Source organism: Acomys russatus, chromosome 15, assembly GCF_903995435.1.
Source record: "Acomys russatus chromosome 15, mAcoRus1.1, whole genome shotgun sequence".
Lineage (NCBI taxonomy): Eukaryota > Metazoa > Chordata > Mammalia > Rodentia > Muridae > Acomys > Acomys russatus.
The window spans coordinates 9052955-9071581 of record NC_067151.1 but is presented as its reverse complement, the minus strand read 5'-3'; the positions used below and the strand labels follow the sequence as shown (position 1 = coordinate 9071581).

Sequence of the window (18627 nt, the reverse complement as noted above, 5' to 3'; positions counted from 1 at the left end):
TCCAGAGTGACACACACACACACACCAGAATCACACCACATCCAGAGTGCCCTACACACAGACACACACACACCAGAATCACACCACATCCAGAGTGCCCTACACACACACACCAGAATCACACCACATCCAGAGTGACACACACACACACACACACACCAGAATCACACCACATCCAGAGTGCCCTACACACAGACACACACACACACACACACACCAGAATCATGCTACTGCAGTGTTTTGCATGTGGTCTACTTTTCTAAGCACATGCTTTAAGTAATAATAAAGTCAAAGTATATTATTATCAAGGGAAGTACTTGAGTTTTCAACATTGTCTAGACTGTTTCATAATTCTAGATTTTTAAAATGGTATTTTTCTCTTTGTGAAAGTTTTGTTTCACAACAGTGAGTGGTTTTGATATTTACTCTAATTAGTTAACATTTGTGAATGATCAGTGATGACTTGCTAATAACAAATTTATCACTAGTTTTGGTAACTTGGTTTGATGTAGATGTCTGTGCTGTTTTGTACAGGACATTGACTGGGTGCAGACGGAGAAGCATGTGTTTGAGCAGGCGTCCAACCACCCTTTCCTTGTTGGGCTGCATTCTTGCTTCCAGACAGAAAGCAGGTAAGGTAAAAGGTAGCAGAGTGTTGCTGGGCTTCACACTCTTTGCCATGTTATATAAGCAGAATCTGTTTCCCATAATTCCTGAAGTAGGAGTGCCTCTAACTTCCTGCTACCATCAGTGATACCCGTGTAACTCCAGTCACTACTAGGCGTAAAGAAAGAAACAGTGAGAGAGGGGGGGCCTGAAGAAGCAGCAGTAGACAGCCGACCCTTTAAACATTCTCTGCGTCCTCATCTTGTGACATAATGTCTTTTTATACCTTAAGTGGCATTTTAACATGACTCACTTATGGAGAAAACTGTGCTTCCACTGCTGCTGTAGCGTGGAACCCTGTAGAAGCGGGTTGCGCTGGGTTGTGTCCTTGTGTCGCCCCTCCTGTTCCACTAAGTGCTTGGCCGCGTAGGCAAAAGGCGAGTCACTCAGAGTGCCTTGGCGCTGTTGCCGTGGCTGCTCTGTAGGGAGGGCCAGAGGCTGCAGCACTCACGGTGACGTGTGGCTTTGCTTCTGTTTCAGGCTGTTTTTTGTCATAGAGTATGTGAATGGAGGGGATCTCATGTTTCACATGCAGCGACAGAGAAAGCTTCCTGAAGAGCATGCCAGGTAAGACTTTGTTTGAGTTAGATTTTCTCCTCAGCGTTGCCTGACCTTTTGTGTCTGCTACTTGAAAACAGTATATAAACGAGTTATCTTGTTGCCAGTTTATTCTTTGTAAGTCAGCAGGAGACTGAACTAGGTTAATTTACGTGATGAATTCTTATATTCCTATTACCTATTATAACCTTCTGCTTGTGTTCACTGTATATTTAGGGTTTTTCAGATGGTTACTGTTCATAGCAAAGCCATTTTTTTTTTTTTTTTCAATTTAAGGTTTTACTCTGCAGAAATCAGCCTAGCACTAAACTATCTTCATGAGCGAGGGATAATTTACAGAGATCTGAAGCTGGACAATGTGCTGCTGGACTCAGAAGGACACATTAAACTCACTGACTATGGCATGTGTAAGGTGAGAGGCCCCGCCCCGGCGGCTCGTAACCTGCCCGTTAACTGATGTCATGTTTAGATGGGAAACGATCACTGGCCTGTTCAGGATGTTGTGGAATTCTAGCCCGAAGACAAGTGTACTCCCTGGCCATCCGGCCATCTGCAGAATTCCATGATGTTAAATAGAGTTAGTTATTTTCAACTGATTGGACCTTTCTGTCTTGAAAGCTATTGCACTTTTGAAGAAAAATTGAAAATAAAAATAACCTTCAATCCCATTATGTTAACACAATGTTTGCATATCATCTTCTAAACTTTTACCGTTTAATGGACCTGAACCTACTTTGAAATTTTTTCTAGGAGTCTGCTTTTATATTTAAATTTCAAATCTATAATATAAAATATGGTAACACTCAAGTAAGCATTTTACTTTATCTCAGGATATGTCTATTATTGGTGTTTTATTCTTTTGGCAACGATGTTTCATTTAGAGGTCTGATCTTTTCCCTCAAAATGTCTGAGAACTGCTCTACGCATTAACCCTGCTCCAGCTACACGTCCCCAAGAGTGTGAGTGTCTGCACTGCATTCCCCGTCCATCAGGAGGCGGCACCATAAACACTCAGTGGTGTTAGGGATTTAATGTATGGCCACGCATCTTATGTTAGAAAGTAACGCATCTGAAGTATGTAAAACTCAAGAAGACCTTTTTTCCTGTCATACACTCTAAATCATTCTCAGTCATAAGTTTTCTTTGTAAATAGTGAAAAGGGTTAGTCAGTGGCTCCTGGTATCCTTCACTTCTATGCAGGATACCTTTTGCTCTGCCATTTTGGTTTTTTTTCCTATAGTATTTTCTCTCTCTGGTTTTAAGAAGAATCATAATAATAAGGGATTCTTATAAGTTTCAAGAGCAGAATAAAACATGAAGACTATGCCGGGCATGGTGGCACACATCTTTAATCCCAGCATTCGGGAGGCAGAGGCAGGTGGATTGCTGTGAGTTCAAGGCCAGCCTGGTCTACAAAGCAGGTCCAGGACAGCCAAGCCAAGACTACACAGAGAAACCCTGTCTTAAAAAAAAAAAAAGAAGAAGAAGAAGAATATTAATCTACAAATTAGAACAGTGGGTTGTTGTTGTTTTTGTTTGTCTTTGAGTCACTGTCTGAATATTAGTTAAAATTACCAATAGCACAAGGAGCAGAGACATGGTGATAGCTCTGCAAAGCTGAGTGGCCGTGCCCTCAAGGGACGCCTGGACTGTACAGCGAGAGTTACCCACTGGGCCATCTCCTCGGCCTTGCAAAGGGCCAATCTTCATGGCTTCTGTCGTTCCCCTTGCCCCCAAGACATGGACGGCCATGTTTATGCTGTATATATGAGTGTCTGTAATATATTTAGTTGTTGGGTTGTTAGTTTGGTTTTGAGTTTATTTGTTTTTTTGAGTGCTTGGCTTGTGTTTTCTGTTTCTTGTTTTGCTTGGTCTTGCTGTGTAGCTGAGGTTGACCCTGGGTTAACAGCCCTCGACTGCCGGGATTGCTGTTCATTAGTTGTTGGTGTGTACCAGGTGTTTGCGGATACAGGAATGTTAGCATCTCATGATTGAAGACCATGAAAACTTCTTAATGTGTTCGTTTTTATTCTCTTCTAAAGAGTATGTTAGTAGGTATACATACATTTATGTTTGTTACAGTTCTTAGTAGCTATTCCACTTACTATTGGCTGTTTTCTCTATTGGCTTATTCGTGTATTGTGCCTTAATTGTTGACCACCCTACAGCTGTTAAAATCACAAAGCAGGAGATAGGAAAGAGGAAAGATGACCAGAAGCGAGCACTGCAATATCAACAGGCATGTCAGGACAAAAGATTCATTCATGAGATACTCATTTTAGTCTCATGGTCTCCATTTTGCAGTAAATTTTAACAAATGTTATTTTAAAAGTAGTTTTGTCTTAATTGAACTGACTTTAGCAATGTCAAGCACGAGTAAGTTTTCTTTGCGTTATTTAGTAGGCGTCACTGTTGTAGTGATGCTGGTCATGCCTAGCATATCGCATGTACATGCTGGGCTTAGACAATGAAACGAAGAGGTGAGTTCAGAATAGTTTTGTATCTTATCTTTTTCCTTTTCCTCCTTTTCTTTTCCCCTGTGACAGGAAGGGTTGCGGCCTGGAGATACTACCAGCACTTTCTGTGGGACTCCCAATTACATTGCTCCTGAGATTTTAAGAGGAGAAGATTATGGTAATAACTAAATAGGTGGCATTTTAGCTACTGCTATATTGGTGCTTTAAATGTGGTTCCAGCTATAACATAATATGCTATAGCATTTTAATATTGATTAATAGAAGCTTTTCTTGGTCCTGTTAACCTACATGAAGACCCCCAGATTCTGAAACCAGAGCCAAAGAAAGTCTATAGGATTGTTCAGCTTCCCTAGGATAAAGTCCCAGAGGCTGGGTGCTCATCAGCCACCAGGAAGCACACTTTTGTTTTTTGTTTTTTGTTTTTTGTTTTTCTTCCCCAAAGTTAGGTCTCTCTCTATGGCCCTGTCTGTCCTGGAACTCGCTCTGTACACTGGGCTGTCATTGAATTCACAGGGATCTGCCTGCCTCTGCCTTCGAGTACTGGGATTTAAAGTGTGCACCTCTATACCTGGCTTCCATTAATTTTTTTACTTTTATACTTATTATTTTTATTAGTTCTTTGAGAATTTGATACACCATGTTTTGATTATATCTACCCCTTCCCACTCCTCCCAACTTCCCTGTTCACCCAACCTTGTGTCCTCTTCCTCTTCACTCATGAAGTCCAGTGTGTGCTGCCCAGATACTCCTGGGTGTGTGGCCTCCACGGGCGAGCTCCTGCTCCCAGCAGCTGTCACTTTCCATGGCTCCGTGGCCCCTCTCCTGCTGTGCTGGGGTTTGGTGTGAGTTCATATGTGCGACTGAAGGCTGCTATTTCCTCTGTGTGTCCACCACTTTCAGTGCTTACACTCCCCCCTCTACCACAGCGCCCCCGCTGCTGGGGGGAGGGTTGTCACACAGATGTCCCTTCTGTACTTTTTAGTGCCTACGATATTATTTATCTTGTAATTAGAGTTCATCATCTAATTACTTTCTCATTGTGTTTACATCTTCAACTCTTGATGATAACATGGAGCTGTGCTGCTTTCCATGCCCACACATTTATACACGTATCTTTAACCCCTCTCCCCACAGGCTTCAGCGTCGACTGGTGGGCTCTCGGGGTGCTCATGTTTGAGATGATGGCAGGAAGGTCTCCTTTTGATATCGTCGGGAGCTCTGACAATCCTGATCAAAACACGGAGGACTATCTCTTCCAAGGTAATGTGCAGCGAGGCTTTCTGTCAGCAACCTCGAGCGAAGGCAGGCCTCTCCAGTCTCGATTCTGAGTAAGAGTGAGAGTGGCTTGGACATAAAATACACCCTATAGTCTGGATAATTTTTAAGTATACCCCTCACACTTCCCTAGGCTGTAGTTCCACTGTCACTTCCTCCCCACTCACAACCTCAGGACAAAGCATCTTAGCTTGCCTGTCATACATACTGGAGCCAGGAATCTGCTGGCTAGAGAGGCTGATCTTTGCACATGAGCCCCAGGGTTAGTGCCTAAGCTGAAGGGAAGCATGAGTGTGACCGGGGAGGTGTTGAGGGCTCTGGGCGCCATGGTGAGCGGTGCTACAAGTCAGCAGAACAGATCCAGGAGGCCAAGCACAGGGACCTTTACTGTAAAGAATACAGTGGCCACAAAATTCTGGATAAAACCTTCACAGGATACAAGAAAGGGTTTCGTATGACAGGAACCATATGCCATTAAGAATGTGAAAAGAGTGCACACTAAATATGTTACTGAGCTGTAGTTTTACATCTGTGCATTTGACAGAGACGTCAGTCTGACAGTGCCAGTGCTGGTAGGAGCAGCGGGAGCTCCTCAGGACTGCTGGTCGGGTGGGAGTTGACAGGAGCTTTGCAGAATAATTTCACATTTTCTGGAACAATTCTGTTCATATGCAGGCACTTTACGGTATTAACTTTTATGCCTCATAAGAGCCCTGTGAAGCAGGTTTTTATTTCTGTTTACAGAGGAAGAAACTAGGGTACCCCTGGGTAGTAAAAAAATAAAATATGCTTGTAAATATATGTTCAAGAAAGGAGCCAGCTCTGAGAAGGAGAGCCAAGGATTGAGAAAATACATGAAGTATTTCAGTTATGTAGATAATGTATTTTCCGCTAGAATGCTTTAAATATCTTGGAATTTAAAGAAAAAAACTTAAAGAGCTAAAGAGTATGCTATGACTCTTACCTTTTTTAGTCATTTTGGAAAAGCAAATCCGCATACCACGTTCTCTGTCTGTGAAAGCAGCAAGCGTGCTGAAGAGTTTCCTCAACAAGGTAGGGCAGTGGGAATGGCTGGGGTTTCTTTACCTGTGTGAGGCCACCTGCTACGTGGAGGCTCAGCAGTGGGGTGCTCAGCAGTGGGGTGCTCAGAACAGGAGGAGGGACCTTGAGGTAGAACTGGAATCTCACTTTAAACCAAGGAGACAGGATCAAATCCTGACTGGTTTTCCTTGTCACATGGCCGGGTCACCCCCAGCACGGTGCTGCAATTGAATCCGCGGAGTGATCTCCTGTGACTGCATTTTCTGCTGTTTCTCTGTATCATTATCCATGAAACCCATTGATCACCATGAATTTTTTGAGCATGTGGTCAAGAGGATCCTCTATCTATTTCATAGTAAGATCTATATTTAGGTGAAATTCGGCAGAAATGAAATGGCATCTTAAAGAACGTAAGCGTCATTCAGTTGCTTGTAGTGGCTCGGGAACCAGAAGAACTTAGGATCTCGGATTGTGAATTTACAGTTCATAAATTTTATTTCAGATAAATGAAGGTAGAAAGTGGGTTGTATTTACCTCCATGGGCAGATAAGGATGAATTTTAATAAGATTGGAAGTTAGCACTTAGTTTAGGTGGCTACTTTTTTTTAAGTTTATGTGTGTGAGTGTTTTGCCTTGTGTCTGTCTCTGCCACATGGATTATTGATGCACAGGGAAGGAAGAAGAGGACACCAGTGTCCTGGAACTGCAGTTAGAGGTGGTTGTGAGCAGCTGTGTGGTGCTGGGGGTCCAGCCTGCACCCCCTGGAACTGCAGTTAGAAGTGGTTGTGAGCGGCTAGGTGGTGCTGGGGATCCAGCCTGCACCCCCTGGAACTGCAGTTAGAAGTGGTTGTGAGCGGCTAGGTGGTGCTGGGGATCCAGCCTGCACCCCCTGGAACTGCAGTTAGAGGTGGTTGTGAGCAGCTGTGCGGTGCTGGGGATCCAGCCTGCACCCCCTGGAACTGCAGTTAGAGGTGGTTGTGAGCAGCTGTGCGGTGCTGGGGGTCCAGCCTGCACCCTCTGGAACTACAGTTAGAGGTGGTTGTGAGCAGCTGTGCGGTGCTGGGGGTCCAGCCTGCACCCCCTGGAACTGCAGTTAGAGGTGGTTGTGAGCGGCTGTGCGGTGCTGGGGTCCAGCCTGCACCCCCTGGAACTGCAGTTAGAGGTGGTTGTGAGCGGCTGTGCGGTGCTGGGGTCCAGCCTGCACCCCCTGGAACTGCAGTTAGAGGTGGTTGTGAGCGGCTGTGCGGTGCTGGGGCCCAGCCTGAATCCCTGGAAGAGCAGCCAGTGTGCGCTTAGCCGCTGAGCTGGCTCTCTAGCCCCAATAGCTGTGAGGGAAGATTTAAGCTGGAAAGCTTGCGTTTCGTACAGTGAAAAATGAGGTTGAGAATGCTCGTTTATAAAATAAAATGGTCTTTACCCTAAAGAAGACATTCTAATTCCCAGTGTGAATGAAAGCCAAGGCTTTATGAGTTCCAGCCTCCATCTCAGTCCAGTGATGAGTAACTGCTGTGTCACTGTCCTAGACAATTCGGGTTTGATGCTGTGGCGAAGCGAGGGCTGTAAGTGTGTGGTGACGGTCAGAGGTTTCTGTGTTAGGACTGAACTCTGGCCTACAGGAAGGAAGTAGCTGAATGTTGCCTTTATTTTTCCTCACATCCTCTCTTTAGCAAAGAGTGGTGATAGCACTCTACCACTTAAAAGCAGGGTCTTGTATAGCCTTCGCTGACCTTGAATTCTGTGTAACAGAGGATGGCCTTGAACTCCTGGTATTTCTTCCTCTGCCTCCCAAGTGCTGGAGTATAGGTATGCCCCACCATGCCTGGGGCGCGGCTCTCCACTTACTGACATAGTAAGTTGACAGAGAGCCAGGGAGAAACCTGGCTGTGAGCTGTAGGCCGCTCCCGCGTGTCTGGCAATAGCTAGACATCTCAGCTTCACAGTGAAGGTGCACAGGACAGGGGCTAGTTACACTCACTCATCGGCTTCTTGGAACACTGTTCTGCTTTTGCCGTAGGACCCAAAGGAACGATTGGGTTGTCATCCGCAAACGGGGTTTGCTGACATTCAAGGACACCCGTTCTTCCGAAACGTGGACTGGGACATGGTATGTAAATGCTTTTCCTAGCTTGGGTTTTGTTGTAACCCAGGGCCAACTTATGTTACTAAGTTACGAAAAAACTAAGATGCTATCTTAAATAACTTAAAACTACTCTATAGTACTTATAAAAAGCTTTAGAAACAAAACAATATTAATGTCTTGGAGCAGGCGGTAATATTGTTGAGGCCCATACCAATGTTCAGATAGTGAGATGAGGCTATGATTGCTGAAATTGTATGATACATACGTGTAAAGAGGTGTAGTGTGTGAATGCAGATCTGAACTGTCATCGGTGTATCTTTAGATGGAGCAAAAGCAGGTGGTGCCACCCTTTAAACCAAACATTTCTGGAGAATTCGGTTTGGATAACTTTGACTCCCAGTTTACCAACGAGCCAGTGCAGCTCACGCCAGACGATGAGTAAGTAATTCCACACACTGAAATGTGTGCCCGCTTCTTCTGAAACCTCCTAAGTCTCGAAGCTATTTGCTTATGACGATGTTCTGTAATTGATCTGCAGCCGTTACATTGCTGTGTGTTTGAGGCCACTGAGCTGTGAGCCTCTGGAACAGTGTTATATCTACTTGCTTTGTGTCCAGTTCTCACAGCAGCCTTGCAAAGTGCGCGCTGCCACCTTCCCTCACAGATGAGGAGCCAGGACTCCCCCACGGCTGCTGCCCAAGGCTGGGCTGCACTGCTCCGTCCTCACATGCACCTCTCTGGGTTCCTGGTCTTGCCAGCAGGGATCAGAATAGTGTTGTGTCACATCCTCTAGAAATACAACTTAGAGCTGGGCATGGTGGCGCACGCCTTTAATCCCAGCACTCGGGAGGCAGCGGCAGGCGGATCGCTGTGAGTTTGAGGCCAGCCTGGTCTACAAAGTGAGTCCAGGACAGCCAAGGCTACACAGAGAGACCCTGTCTCAACAAACACCAACTTAATTTCTGATGTTTCATAGTTCTTCTTGCTGTAGGTAGTTTATTGTATATATGTGTAATAATATAAATGTATATGTGAAAAATAAAAATATTTTTAAAAATACAACTTAGAGTAATTAGGGTTATTTGGATTCTCTTAAGGGGCCTTTGCTCCTTGGCATGAACTTTACTTACATCTCGGCCCTAGCGTGCTTAGAAGCTGTTCCTTGTAGTCTGTTTTTGAAGCTTTCTCTCAATGGATTAAATGTAATCATTCCCTGACGTTAGCTGCAGGAATTGAGACCTTTCTGGTACAGGCTGCTCCCTTTTCAGGTGACCTCAGGCAGCTTTGTGTCTTGGGACTGCCTCACTCTTCTGGGCCCTTACTGGGCCTCCTGCTAGGAAAGCCCTAGGGCTTCTGGAATGCTGTCCCTCTCGCCTCCTAGCCCTGGCCTGTGTCTGCTGCCCCCCTTGCCAGCTTCCTCACTGCATCATCTCTGAGATTCTTTCCAACACTTTTCTCCTACTGAAAAATACACTTAGTTTTGCTTTTCCACAGAGTCTTAGCCCTTTTTTGAGGTAACTTTTTTATTTTTCAGACATTTAAGGAAATGGTTAGCGATGTTCTTACTAAAAGAGGAATAAGCGTGTCTAGCAGACTCTGGTCAGAATTGACTGCCTTATATTTTCTTACCACAGACATTTGTAGATTAACTTGCTTCTTAGACTTTGGCAGGTCAGATTGACCTCTTAGTCTCTAGGTTTCAAAGCGTTGCTTGGTTGGACCTCATCTCTCCAGATGTCTGTGAAAGAAAGGCACAGCATCCAGAACAGTGCACCCTAGCAATGCTTAGTTTTGTCTCTATAAAAATTGTCTGTCAGGCCGGGCGTGGTGGCGCATGCCTTTAATCCTAGCACTCGGGAGGCAGAGGCAGGCGGATCGCTGTGAGTTCGAAGCCAGCCTGGTCTACAAAGTGAGTCCAGGACAGCCAAGGCTACACAGAGAAACCCTGTCTCCAAAAACAAAAACAACAAAAAAAATTGTCTGTCATCTTTTTCCCCTTCCTCTGAGACCGAGATGCTCTGTGGCTCTGTACATGACATTTCTGTTTGCTGTATTCAGTTTTTACCTTGGAGACTTCAACCAGCCAAGCCATGGTGGACACCAGCTGTTTAAGGGACTCCTGAGTAGGCAAATGGTTATGGAGCAAAAGGCGTCATGCTAAGTGCTAGACATCCATGGATGATCCAAAGAGCCTGGTTTCACACAAAGCTTACTCTCTGCTAGGAGAGCCCTGCCGGTCACTCCTGACACAACTGTGTGTTAGAAAGCACAGAGGAGTGGAATTCATCAAATCCACGTCACCTTCCCAGCTGTGCAGCCTTCTGTAGAATTGTGCAACTTCCCTGACTGTTCCTTCTCACATTGTCAACCTCACAAGGCTGCTCTGAAGAAATAAGTGAGGGATGGTTTGTGACGCATCTCACTGCCCTCTGTGGCTCCCCTGAGCGTTTCCATCTGTTAAACATCCCCCTGAGTAATTTGGATAAACACTTTAGAGAACTGGAATCTTCAAAACAAAGTAGTGACCTTTGTCCCCTTTTCTGGGCTTTCCCTCAGTTTGTATCATGCCTATGTGTGCCCATTGGCAGCACTGTCTGCTCTGTCAGCCAGATTGAGCCTGTGCTTGCCGGCGTCTTTGCTGATGCGCTTGGCCTGGTTTTCCTTCTGCACTTGGAGCTGAGCTTTGTGCCCTCACTCTGTTGCCTTCGCGCTGGATCCCGTCCCATGCACATCACACCTGCTAGCTGGTCCCTGCAGCCCTTTGCTGTGCAGCCTAGTGGGGCACTTCACGGAGGACCGCTCCAGCTCCTCAGAACCCCTCCCAGTATACGCACCTCCTGCTTCCTCAAGGAGGGCTCGTCCTGCTGTTTGCGGCTTTGTGCTTTGCAGCGTGGCAGTCTGCACACTGCAGTGTTGGATAGCGTTGCTCTTGCTCTATACTCGGCTGGCTGTCCAACGTAGCACAGGCCCAGCCCGCCCCTCGCTGGGGCTTTGTCTCTGGTGTTCTCGGTGTGCCTGTTCCCATCGCTGCTCCTTCAGCTGACTTCCAGGCCTTCCCTTCACCCTCTGCCTGCCTGTTGAGGTGTAAGTTTAGACCTGCTGTTTACCTTAGTCAGGGTGCTGTTCAGGTTAAACGTTAGAATAACTGCCTTGCAAAGCATCCCTGGTCTGATTTTTGAGCCCTCTTGACTCTGCAGTTGCTTGTGAGGGTCTTAGTCTTCCCCTTAGGCTTTTTTTTTTTTTTTTCCTGATTCTTCTAGAACTCGATTTGTAATTAATCTAAGAACTTATTTTCTTTCCACAATTAATATCATGTAGCCATATTTTTTCCTTTTAGTTGCATTTCACTGTTTAAAGGGTGAAGACATCTTGGTTATGATGAAAATAAAAGTATTTTTCTTTCAACAGTGACATCGTGAGGAAGATTGATCAGTCTGAGTTTGAAGGCTTCGAGTATATCAACCCTCTCCTGATGTCTGCAGAAGAGTGTGTGTGACCCTCACTTTCGCTGTGCGGTCCGCGTGCTGCTGTTTCCTGCATGGACCGACCCTAGCCTGCTCCTAGTTAGCATTCTGTGTCTTTTGATATCCTGTATTAGACTATAGGAATCACATACCTAAGTAAAGCTAAGAAAAAGAAATTAAAACTGGCTCCCTGACAATCATGTCAAACTTTCCTTATGCTTGCTCCCAGAGGCCTGCGAATGAGTGAGGAAGTTGTCTTTTGTGTAAAGAAGCCTCTGCTGTGCCTGACGCAAGGCAGGGTCTCCTACAGGCGTCGTCATTTTGTGTTAAGTCTGTGGCAGGCTTATTTGTGTAGGGGAGGGTAATTCAGAATACATCTTGTATTACTAGTTTCCAGCTTCCTTGAGTTTAAGAATCCTGTAACTTTTCTCTTCACTTGGATAATTATTAATATTTAAAAGAGCATCAAATCGGTATACAATTGACTTGTTTTATTAAGAATTGGGTTCTAAGCTGGGCATGGTGGTGCACACCTGTAATCCCAGCACTCAGGAGACAGAGGCAGGCGGATCGCTGTGAGTTCAGGGCCAGCCTGGTCTACAAAGTGAATCTAGGGCAGCCAAGGCTACACAGAGAGACCCTGTCTCGAAAAAACAGAAAGAAAGAAAGAACAAATGAAAGAAAGAAAGGAAGAGAAAAAAAGAAATGGATTCTAAATTATTATCTGTGTTTGAAAACTGGCACAAGTGATTTATTTATTTTTGAGTCTTACCATTTTCTTTAGGATAAGGGGTTAACTTCCGAGCTTGCCTTTTCAGAGACTACTAGCATGCTAATAATACATGCGGTTAGACTGCGTGGGCAGTGCTGCATACATACAGAGGGAAAGATAGAAGGGCAAATAGCTGCAGCCAGCAATGGCAGCATCTCATTTCTTGCTAGAGGATGACTCCCATGGGGGCGTAAGAGGGGGTGTAAATAATGAGGCCTCACTTCTGACCCAGCTCAAAGGCGCGTTCTGTGTATTCGGGGGAGGCAGAGTATGTGTATATATATATATATCATATTATATTATATTATTTAGTGTTTGGGAAAATAATTTATCTTCTAAGTAGAGTATCTTAACTACTTTTGATTTCCTCCCCCAGACTACATTATCTGTACTTTTGAGACCTGTCTGTGGAGTCTGCAGTGAAATGCAGAACAGTAGTAATGGCCATGGGTAACTGTGACAAGTGTGACCGCACATCACGGTGTGTGCCTTAGGTACCAAATGTAGTGCAGAATGGAGGGCATTTCCGGGGCAGAGTTCTCTGCAATAGTTATTAACATTTGTCTGTAGCAATGTTTTATTTAAAGAAGTACCACTTTAGCATCATTCTGCTGTTACTTTAAATATTTTTATATAAAGGACTTTAAAATGATCATCTAAATATACTACAGTTGTCAAATCAGTAAAATTTAGTTTTAGGGATGCCATATAGTGTTGAGCTTATAATGATTTAAAACTTGTAGGCATTTAAAAATATTTTTCCCAAGTTTGTGTCATGTGTTTTCTTTTCTTCAAATAACTTAAGACTGAGAGCAATGAAAACCTCCACTGATTAAAGCCAAATAAGGGACCAGTGAGGCGGCTCAGCAGGTGAAAGCATTTGCTGCCAAGCCTGGTACCCGACTATGCTGGAACCACGTGGTGGAAGAAGAGGACCAGCTCCCACAAGGTGGTACACCATGGCACGAGCACACCCCTCCCCTGCAGTAAATAAATGTGGGGGAGCAGCCAAATAAATGCAGTAAAGTGCACATCAGAAGGCAAGTGCGTGTGTACATTCTCGTGTTTCAGACTTGTTTATGTTCCGCTGATTCTAGAGCTTATTTTAAATCAAAAGGCAGTATTCACATCGTAAGCTTGTAGAGAATTTTGTCATGTCAATATGTTTATGACCTCTTAAGTGGTGCTGTTTCCCTTGGGGCATTTTGGAATATAGAATAGTCACTGGGAGTTTGTCTGTTTTTTTTTTTTTTTTTTTTTTTTTTTTTTTTTTTTTTTTTTTTTGGTTTTTCGAGACAGGGTTTCTCTGTGTAGCCTTGGCCATCCTGGACTCACTTTGTAGACCAGGCTGGCCTCGAACTCACATCGATCCGCCTGCCTCTGCCTCCCGAGTGCTGGGATTAAAGGCGTGAGCCACCACGCCCGGCTTTTTGTTTGTTTGTTTTTTTTTTTTTTTTTTTTTTTTTTTTTCTTTTTTTTTGGGAGTTTGTCTAAAGTGCATGTTATCAGACCTACCTTAGGACTTTTTTGGGTCTTTGTATTTTGTTTTGGGACACATTTTCTTCAAGTTATTCTTTTCCTGTGGCCATATTTCTTACTGGAGTCTACTTTTTGTGGTAAAAACATTTTAAGTTATCATGGGCATTTGTCACAGACTGAGATGGATAAATTCAGATTACATCTCTTCCCTATCTTCACCCCCAACAAACCCTGTCAGTTTTATGCCAATAATGTACAAATGATGAGCATTTTCTATAAGGTTTTAACCATTGTTAATGGTGGTCTTTGTTTGTAAATCTTTTTTTTTTTTTATTTAACTAATAAGACTTACTGTGAGTTTTATACAGAATTATTACAAATGTTTTAAATTGAGTTCTAGCTTTCAGTCCTTAAGTGCCATGCCAGCTCTTTGTTATGTAAACGTTTGCTCAGAATACTCCTGGGAGCAATAACGATGTGGACAAGCAGAGTGATTGGCATCTGGTGTCTTCATCAGATTGTTTTATCACATGCAACTGTATTGATGTCTACGTCTGTGTCCTCATTGCCAGTACATTTACTTTAGAAATTCGTTTTAATTTTTGTCATGTAGAATACTGCCTTGTTCATTATAATGTAATCTGTATTTGTATAATTTTTTACATTAAAGTCCTTAAATAAAATGTTTAATACCTATGAGGAGTGGACCATTTTAAATTTGTGCCACATTGAAAAAAGTTCCAGAATAAGACTATCAACAATTGTTCGAGAATTTCTATAATTCATACACTCTTCTGGTACAGGTGATTAAAAGATTCTAGTGTATTTTTACCATGTTCCTCAGTGGGTCTTTTCATGTGAAAAACAAGACATCAACTGGAACACAGAACATTGTAGCCGGCCTTCAAACTGAAGTTTATACAAACCTTCAGAGCACGTCGGGGCTGGAACGCCTCTCCCTGGGTAACAGCCGCTGTCCCATGGATGCAGTCTTCCCCATTGCTCTCCGTCCTTCCTTGGGAATGACATCTTTGGTGCCTCTATCTAGAAAGCAGAGAACTGTATATGAAACTCCTTCCCTTGTGTTTATCCCGACGGGAACCTTGCTTAGAATACTTAGGGGCGGTCCAGGCAGTTCCCTGTAGCACCTCAGCAGCTCAGCTGTGTGAGTTAGTGAGATTTCCAGGCAGTCCAAGAGGATCTTGGAGTTCTAGGGGGCATTTTGCATAAAACATTGGAGTCTCTGGGGCAGCCAGCCTCCCCTGAAAGGTGAAACAGGTTTCCAGCCCCTGAAACATTCACAACTTGTTCGTTCTGAACAACAGCAAGCAAGCCATGAGGCATGTGGCAGAGCTGACTCTAGGCAAGAGTGGAATCAAAGCCCTGTGAGACCGTGTAGCCCAGTAGGCATAGCCACAGATGTACTGCAGTGTCTTGTGGGTCATGCTGCATAAGGCTAAAGCTGAGCCTCCACCTCCGACAGACAACCTTGCAGCATTCTGTCTCTAGTCCCGTGCTAAAGGGCACGGGGATGCAGTGAATGCACACGGTGTGGCCACGATTGCTGTCGTGTGACCACGATTGCTGTCGTGTGACCTAATGGGGCTTCTGAGTCTGTATCTGGAGGACTCATGGCGCACACTGTAGATTTAGAGTAGTCTCCACAGCGCGGCCCTGTTTTGGGGAGCCACAGAAAGAAAGGACTCAGCATGCGGTGCTCTCTCCCTTTGCACTAAGAAATGGCAACTGGCTTCCCCCAGTGGGATGGGAGAGCAAGCTGCCACATGCTTCTGCTTGGATCCTGACTTTTGTGGCTGTTTTGTTTGGCAGCTCAGAATGAGAGATGCAGGTAGATGAAGTGTGACAGGGGGGCATCCTCACATGGCAGCTCAGCCCTGCCGACACTGGCTTGTATTCACTCTCGTTGCTATTTGTAGTATTCGAGAAACTGCATGTATACGTATCTGGGAGAGGTTTGGTATGGTGTTTTCTAGACTACAGGAAGTTAAAAACCACCAGAAGCTTCCACTGACCGTGGGAGTTTGTGAGCTCACACACCCACACTGGAGCTGGCCAGTAGAAACCTCCGTGTAAGAAGGGCGTGTAAGAAGGGCTTCTGCAACGGCCTTGAAATAGTTGGATGCCACAGTTTTGTTTTCCCCTGTGAAAAGAGAATAAAGCAAATGGGCAAATGAACTGACGAGGTAGTCTTTTTGAAAAGGAGACAAGGGGGCCGGAGGGATAGCTCAGAGGTTAAGAGCACTGACTGTTCTTCCAGAGGTCCTGAGTTCAATTCCTAGCAACTGCATGGCAGCTCACAACCATCTATAATGTGATCTGATCCCCTCTTCTGGCCTGCAGGTGTACATGCAGGCAGAGCAGTGTATAAATGTTGGCTCAATTTTCTTAACAATTATACTTTATTATGAACTCACTAACAGAGCGAACCTCACTTAAAACCCGACTAACCCAAACAATAGGAAAAGGAGATTAAAGAACACAATAATGAAACCTTAAGGATAGCGTAGTCAGCAGGACCTCAGCAAACCCGCAACTCAACCAAGGTGGCTGCTGGAACCTGGAACAGCAGCTGAGGCCCAGAGCCTCAGCCGGAGCCCAAAGTCTTGAAGCCTTCCCTGGAGCAGTTCTCTCTAAGAGTGTCTCTCGAAGTGCAGGGATGAACAGCTAAAACAATCCCAAGTCCTCTCTCAAGCCTCTTGTTTTGGGCATATATATATATATATATATATCTCCTCTCAGAGTCTCTGCTAGGATGTTTTCAGCTGGCAATATCTGTGCTCCCCATGAAGTGGAAAAACATCCTGCTCTCTCACAAGTCTGTTCCCCATCCCACACTTGGGATCAATGCAAAAACGTGTTTATTAAATATTTTTTTAAAAAAAAAGAAAAAAACAAATGGTGAGTAGCTATTTTAAGAAGCCTTCAATATTCGTAGTTTTCAGGGAAAAGCAAATTAAAGCTACTTTGATAAACCCCCACCCCCGACCCCAGTCAAATCAATTTGACTCTTATATGTCTGACAACTATGTTGAAGAGGAGGTTGAAAGAAAGACCCTTATTCACTGTTGCCGGAGTATAAAGCAATGCAGCCATTGTCAAGTCAGTCTTGAGATTCCTCAAATAATTAAAAATACAATTACCATATGACCCCACTGTTTCACTCCTGGGCATGTACCCAGAGAACACCTGTGACCATAGGGATACTTGCACCCCATGTTTCTTTGTTTTATTCACTATAGCAAAGAATTAGGATCAGTAGATGAACAGATAGTGAAAACGTGGGCGTAGTGGGGGGATTCTGCTCAGCTCTAAAGAAAAATGCAACCACAAAAGTTATAGAATGGATAGGTTAATATCTAGTAAGGTCAAAAATCTCAGAAAACAACTGCATTTTCTCTCTCAGGTGGAATCTAGCCAATATCTCTCTCTCTCTCTCTCTCTCTCTCTCTCTCTCTCTCTCCTCTCCTCCTCCTCCTCCTCTCTCTCTCCTCTCCCTCGTCCTCCTCTCTCTCTCTCTCTCTCTCTCTCTCTCTCTCTCTCTCTCTCTCTCTCTCTCTCTCTCTCTCTCTCTCTCTCTCTCTCACACACACACACACACACACACACACACCATGTTTGTATAGTGTTTAGCATATAGAAAAAACAGGCTAAATATTAGGGCATGAAGGATTGAAGTAATGGAGATGAGTTATCCAAGGATATAAACCTTGTTTTTCTAGTTCTTGTCATGGATTTTTTTTTTCACTTTTGGTGGTGGATAAGTGCATAAAAATATACTCAAAAGTGAACAAAATCCATCTTGAAGCACCACTGTTTCTGTTACAAATGGGTATTCTAAATATAGAAATTCTGCTGGTGCGGTGGTGCACACCTGTAATCCTAGCACTCTGGAAGCAGAGGCAGGCGGATCTCCATAAATAAGTAAATAAAAAAATACACAAGTTCATTTGAGTTGTATGGTCTGGGTCTGGTTAATTTTGGTTTGTAATATATTTTATTTGCAGTTTTTTGTTTGTTTGTTTGTTTGTTTGTTTGTTTGTTTTTCTGAGACAGGATTTCTCTGTAGCCCTGGCTGTTGGACTTGCTTTGTAGACCAGGCTAGCCTTGAACTCACAGAGATCCACCTGCCTCTGTCTCCCTGAGTTCTGGGATTACAGGCGTGAGACACTGTACCCACTTGAAGTTGTTATTATTTAAAATAATAATAATTTTTAAAAGGGCCAGATTTAAAAAACACAAGACTGCTCATGGTGGCAAAAACCTGTATTCCCTGTGCTTGGGAGTTAGAGCTCAGAGGGTCAGTTCAAGATCCTCCTTGTATGGAGAGTTCTGGAACTACCTAACGTAGAAGACCTTGTCTTGAAATACAGATTGCGGGTGAAATGGTTCAAAAGGATAGGCCCTTGCCAACAAGCCTGACAACACAAATTAGACCCCGAGATCCACACAGGAGGATAGAGAACATACTCCTGAAAGTTGTCCTTTGGCCTCTACGCAAGTGCTGGGCATCATTGTCCCCTCCGATAAATAAAAATTTGAAAATATTCTATACGAACTTTCTACTTATGGATAGTTTGTAACTTTATATTAAGGTTTAGCAATAAAATATGCATTATAGAATCTAACTTTGAGCCGGGCGTGGTGGCACACGCCTTTAATCCCAGCACTCGGGAGGCAGAGGCAGGCGGATCGCTGTGAGTTCGAGGCCAGCGTGGTCTACAAAGTGAGTCCAGGATGGCCAAGGCTACACAGAGAAACCCTGTCTCGAAAAAACAAAAAAAAAAAAAAAAAAAA

The 18627-nt window shown here is 44.2% G+C and overlaps 1 protein-coding gene across 1 annotated transcript in view; it reads left to right on the top strand.

Annotated features, from left to right (window-relative positions):
- Prkci (protein kinase C iota) overlaps positions 1-11861 on the top strand; it is a 56652-nt gene extending 44791 nt beyond the window's left edge. Inside the window, exons 10-18 of the mRNA XM_051157006.1 lie at positions 535-632; positions 1147-1233; positions 1501-1636; positions 3771-3858; positions 4836-4961; positions 5950-6029; positions 8032-8121; positions 8420-8535; positions 11506-11861. Coding sequence (XP_051012963.1) covers positions 535-632; positions 1147-1233; positions 1501-1636; positions 3771-3858; positions 4836-4961; positions 5950-6029; positions 8032-8121; positions 8420-8535; positions 11506-11593 — 909 coding nt within the window. The 3' untranslated portion in view covers positions 11594-11861. The remainder of the gene's footprint in view (positions 1-534; positions 633-1146; positions 1234-1500; positions 1637-3770; positions 3859-4835; positions 4962-5949; positions 6030-8031; positions 8122-8419; positions 8536-11505) is intronic.
- Positions 11862-18627: the final 6766 nt, after the last annotated feature.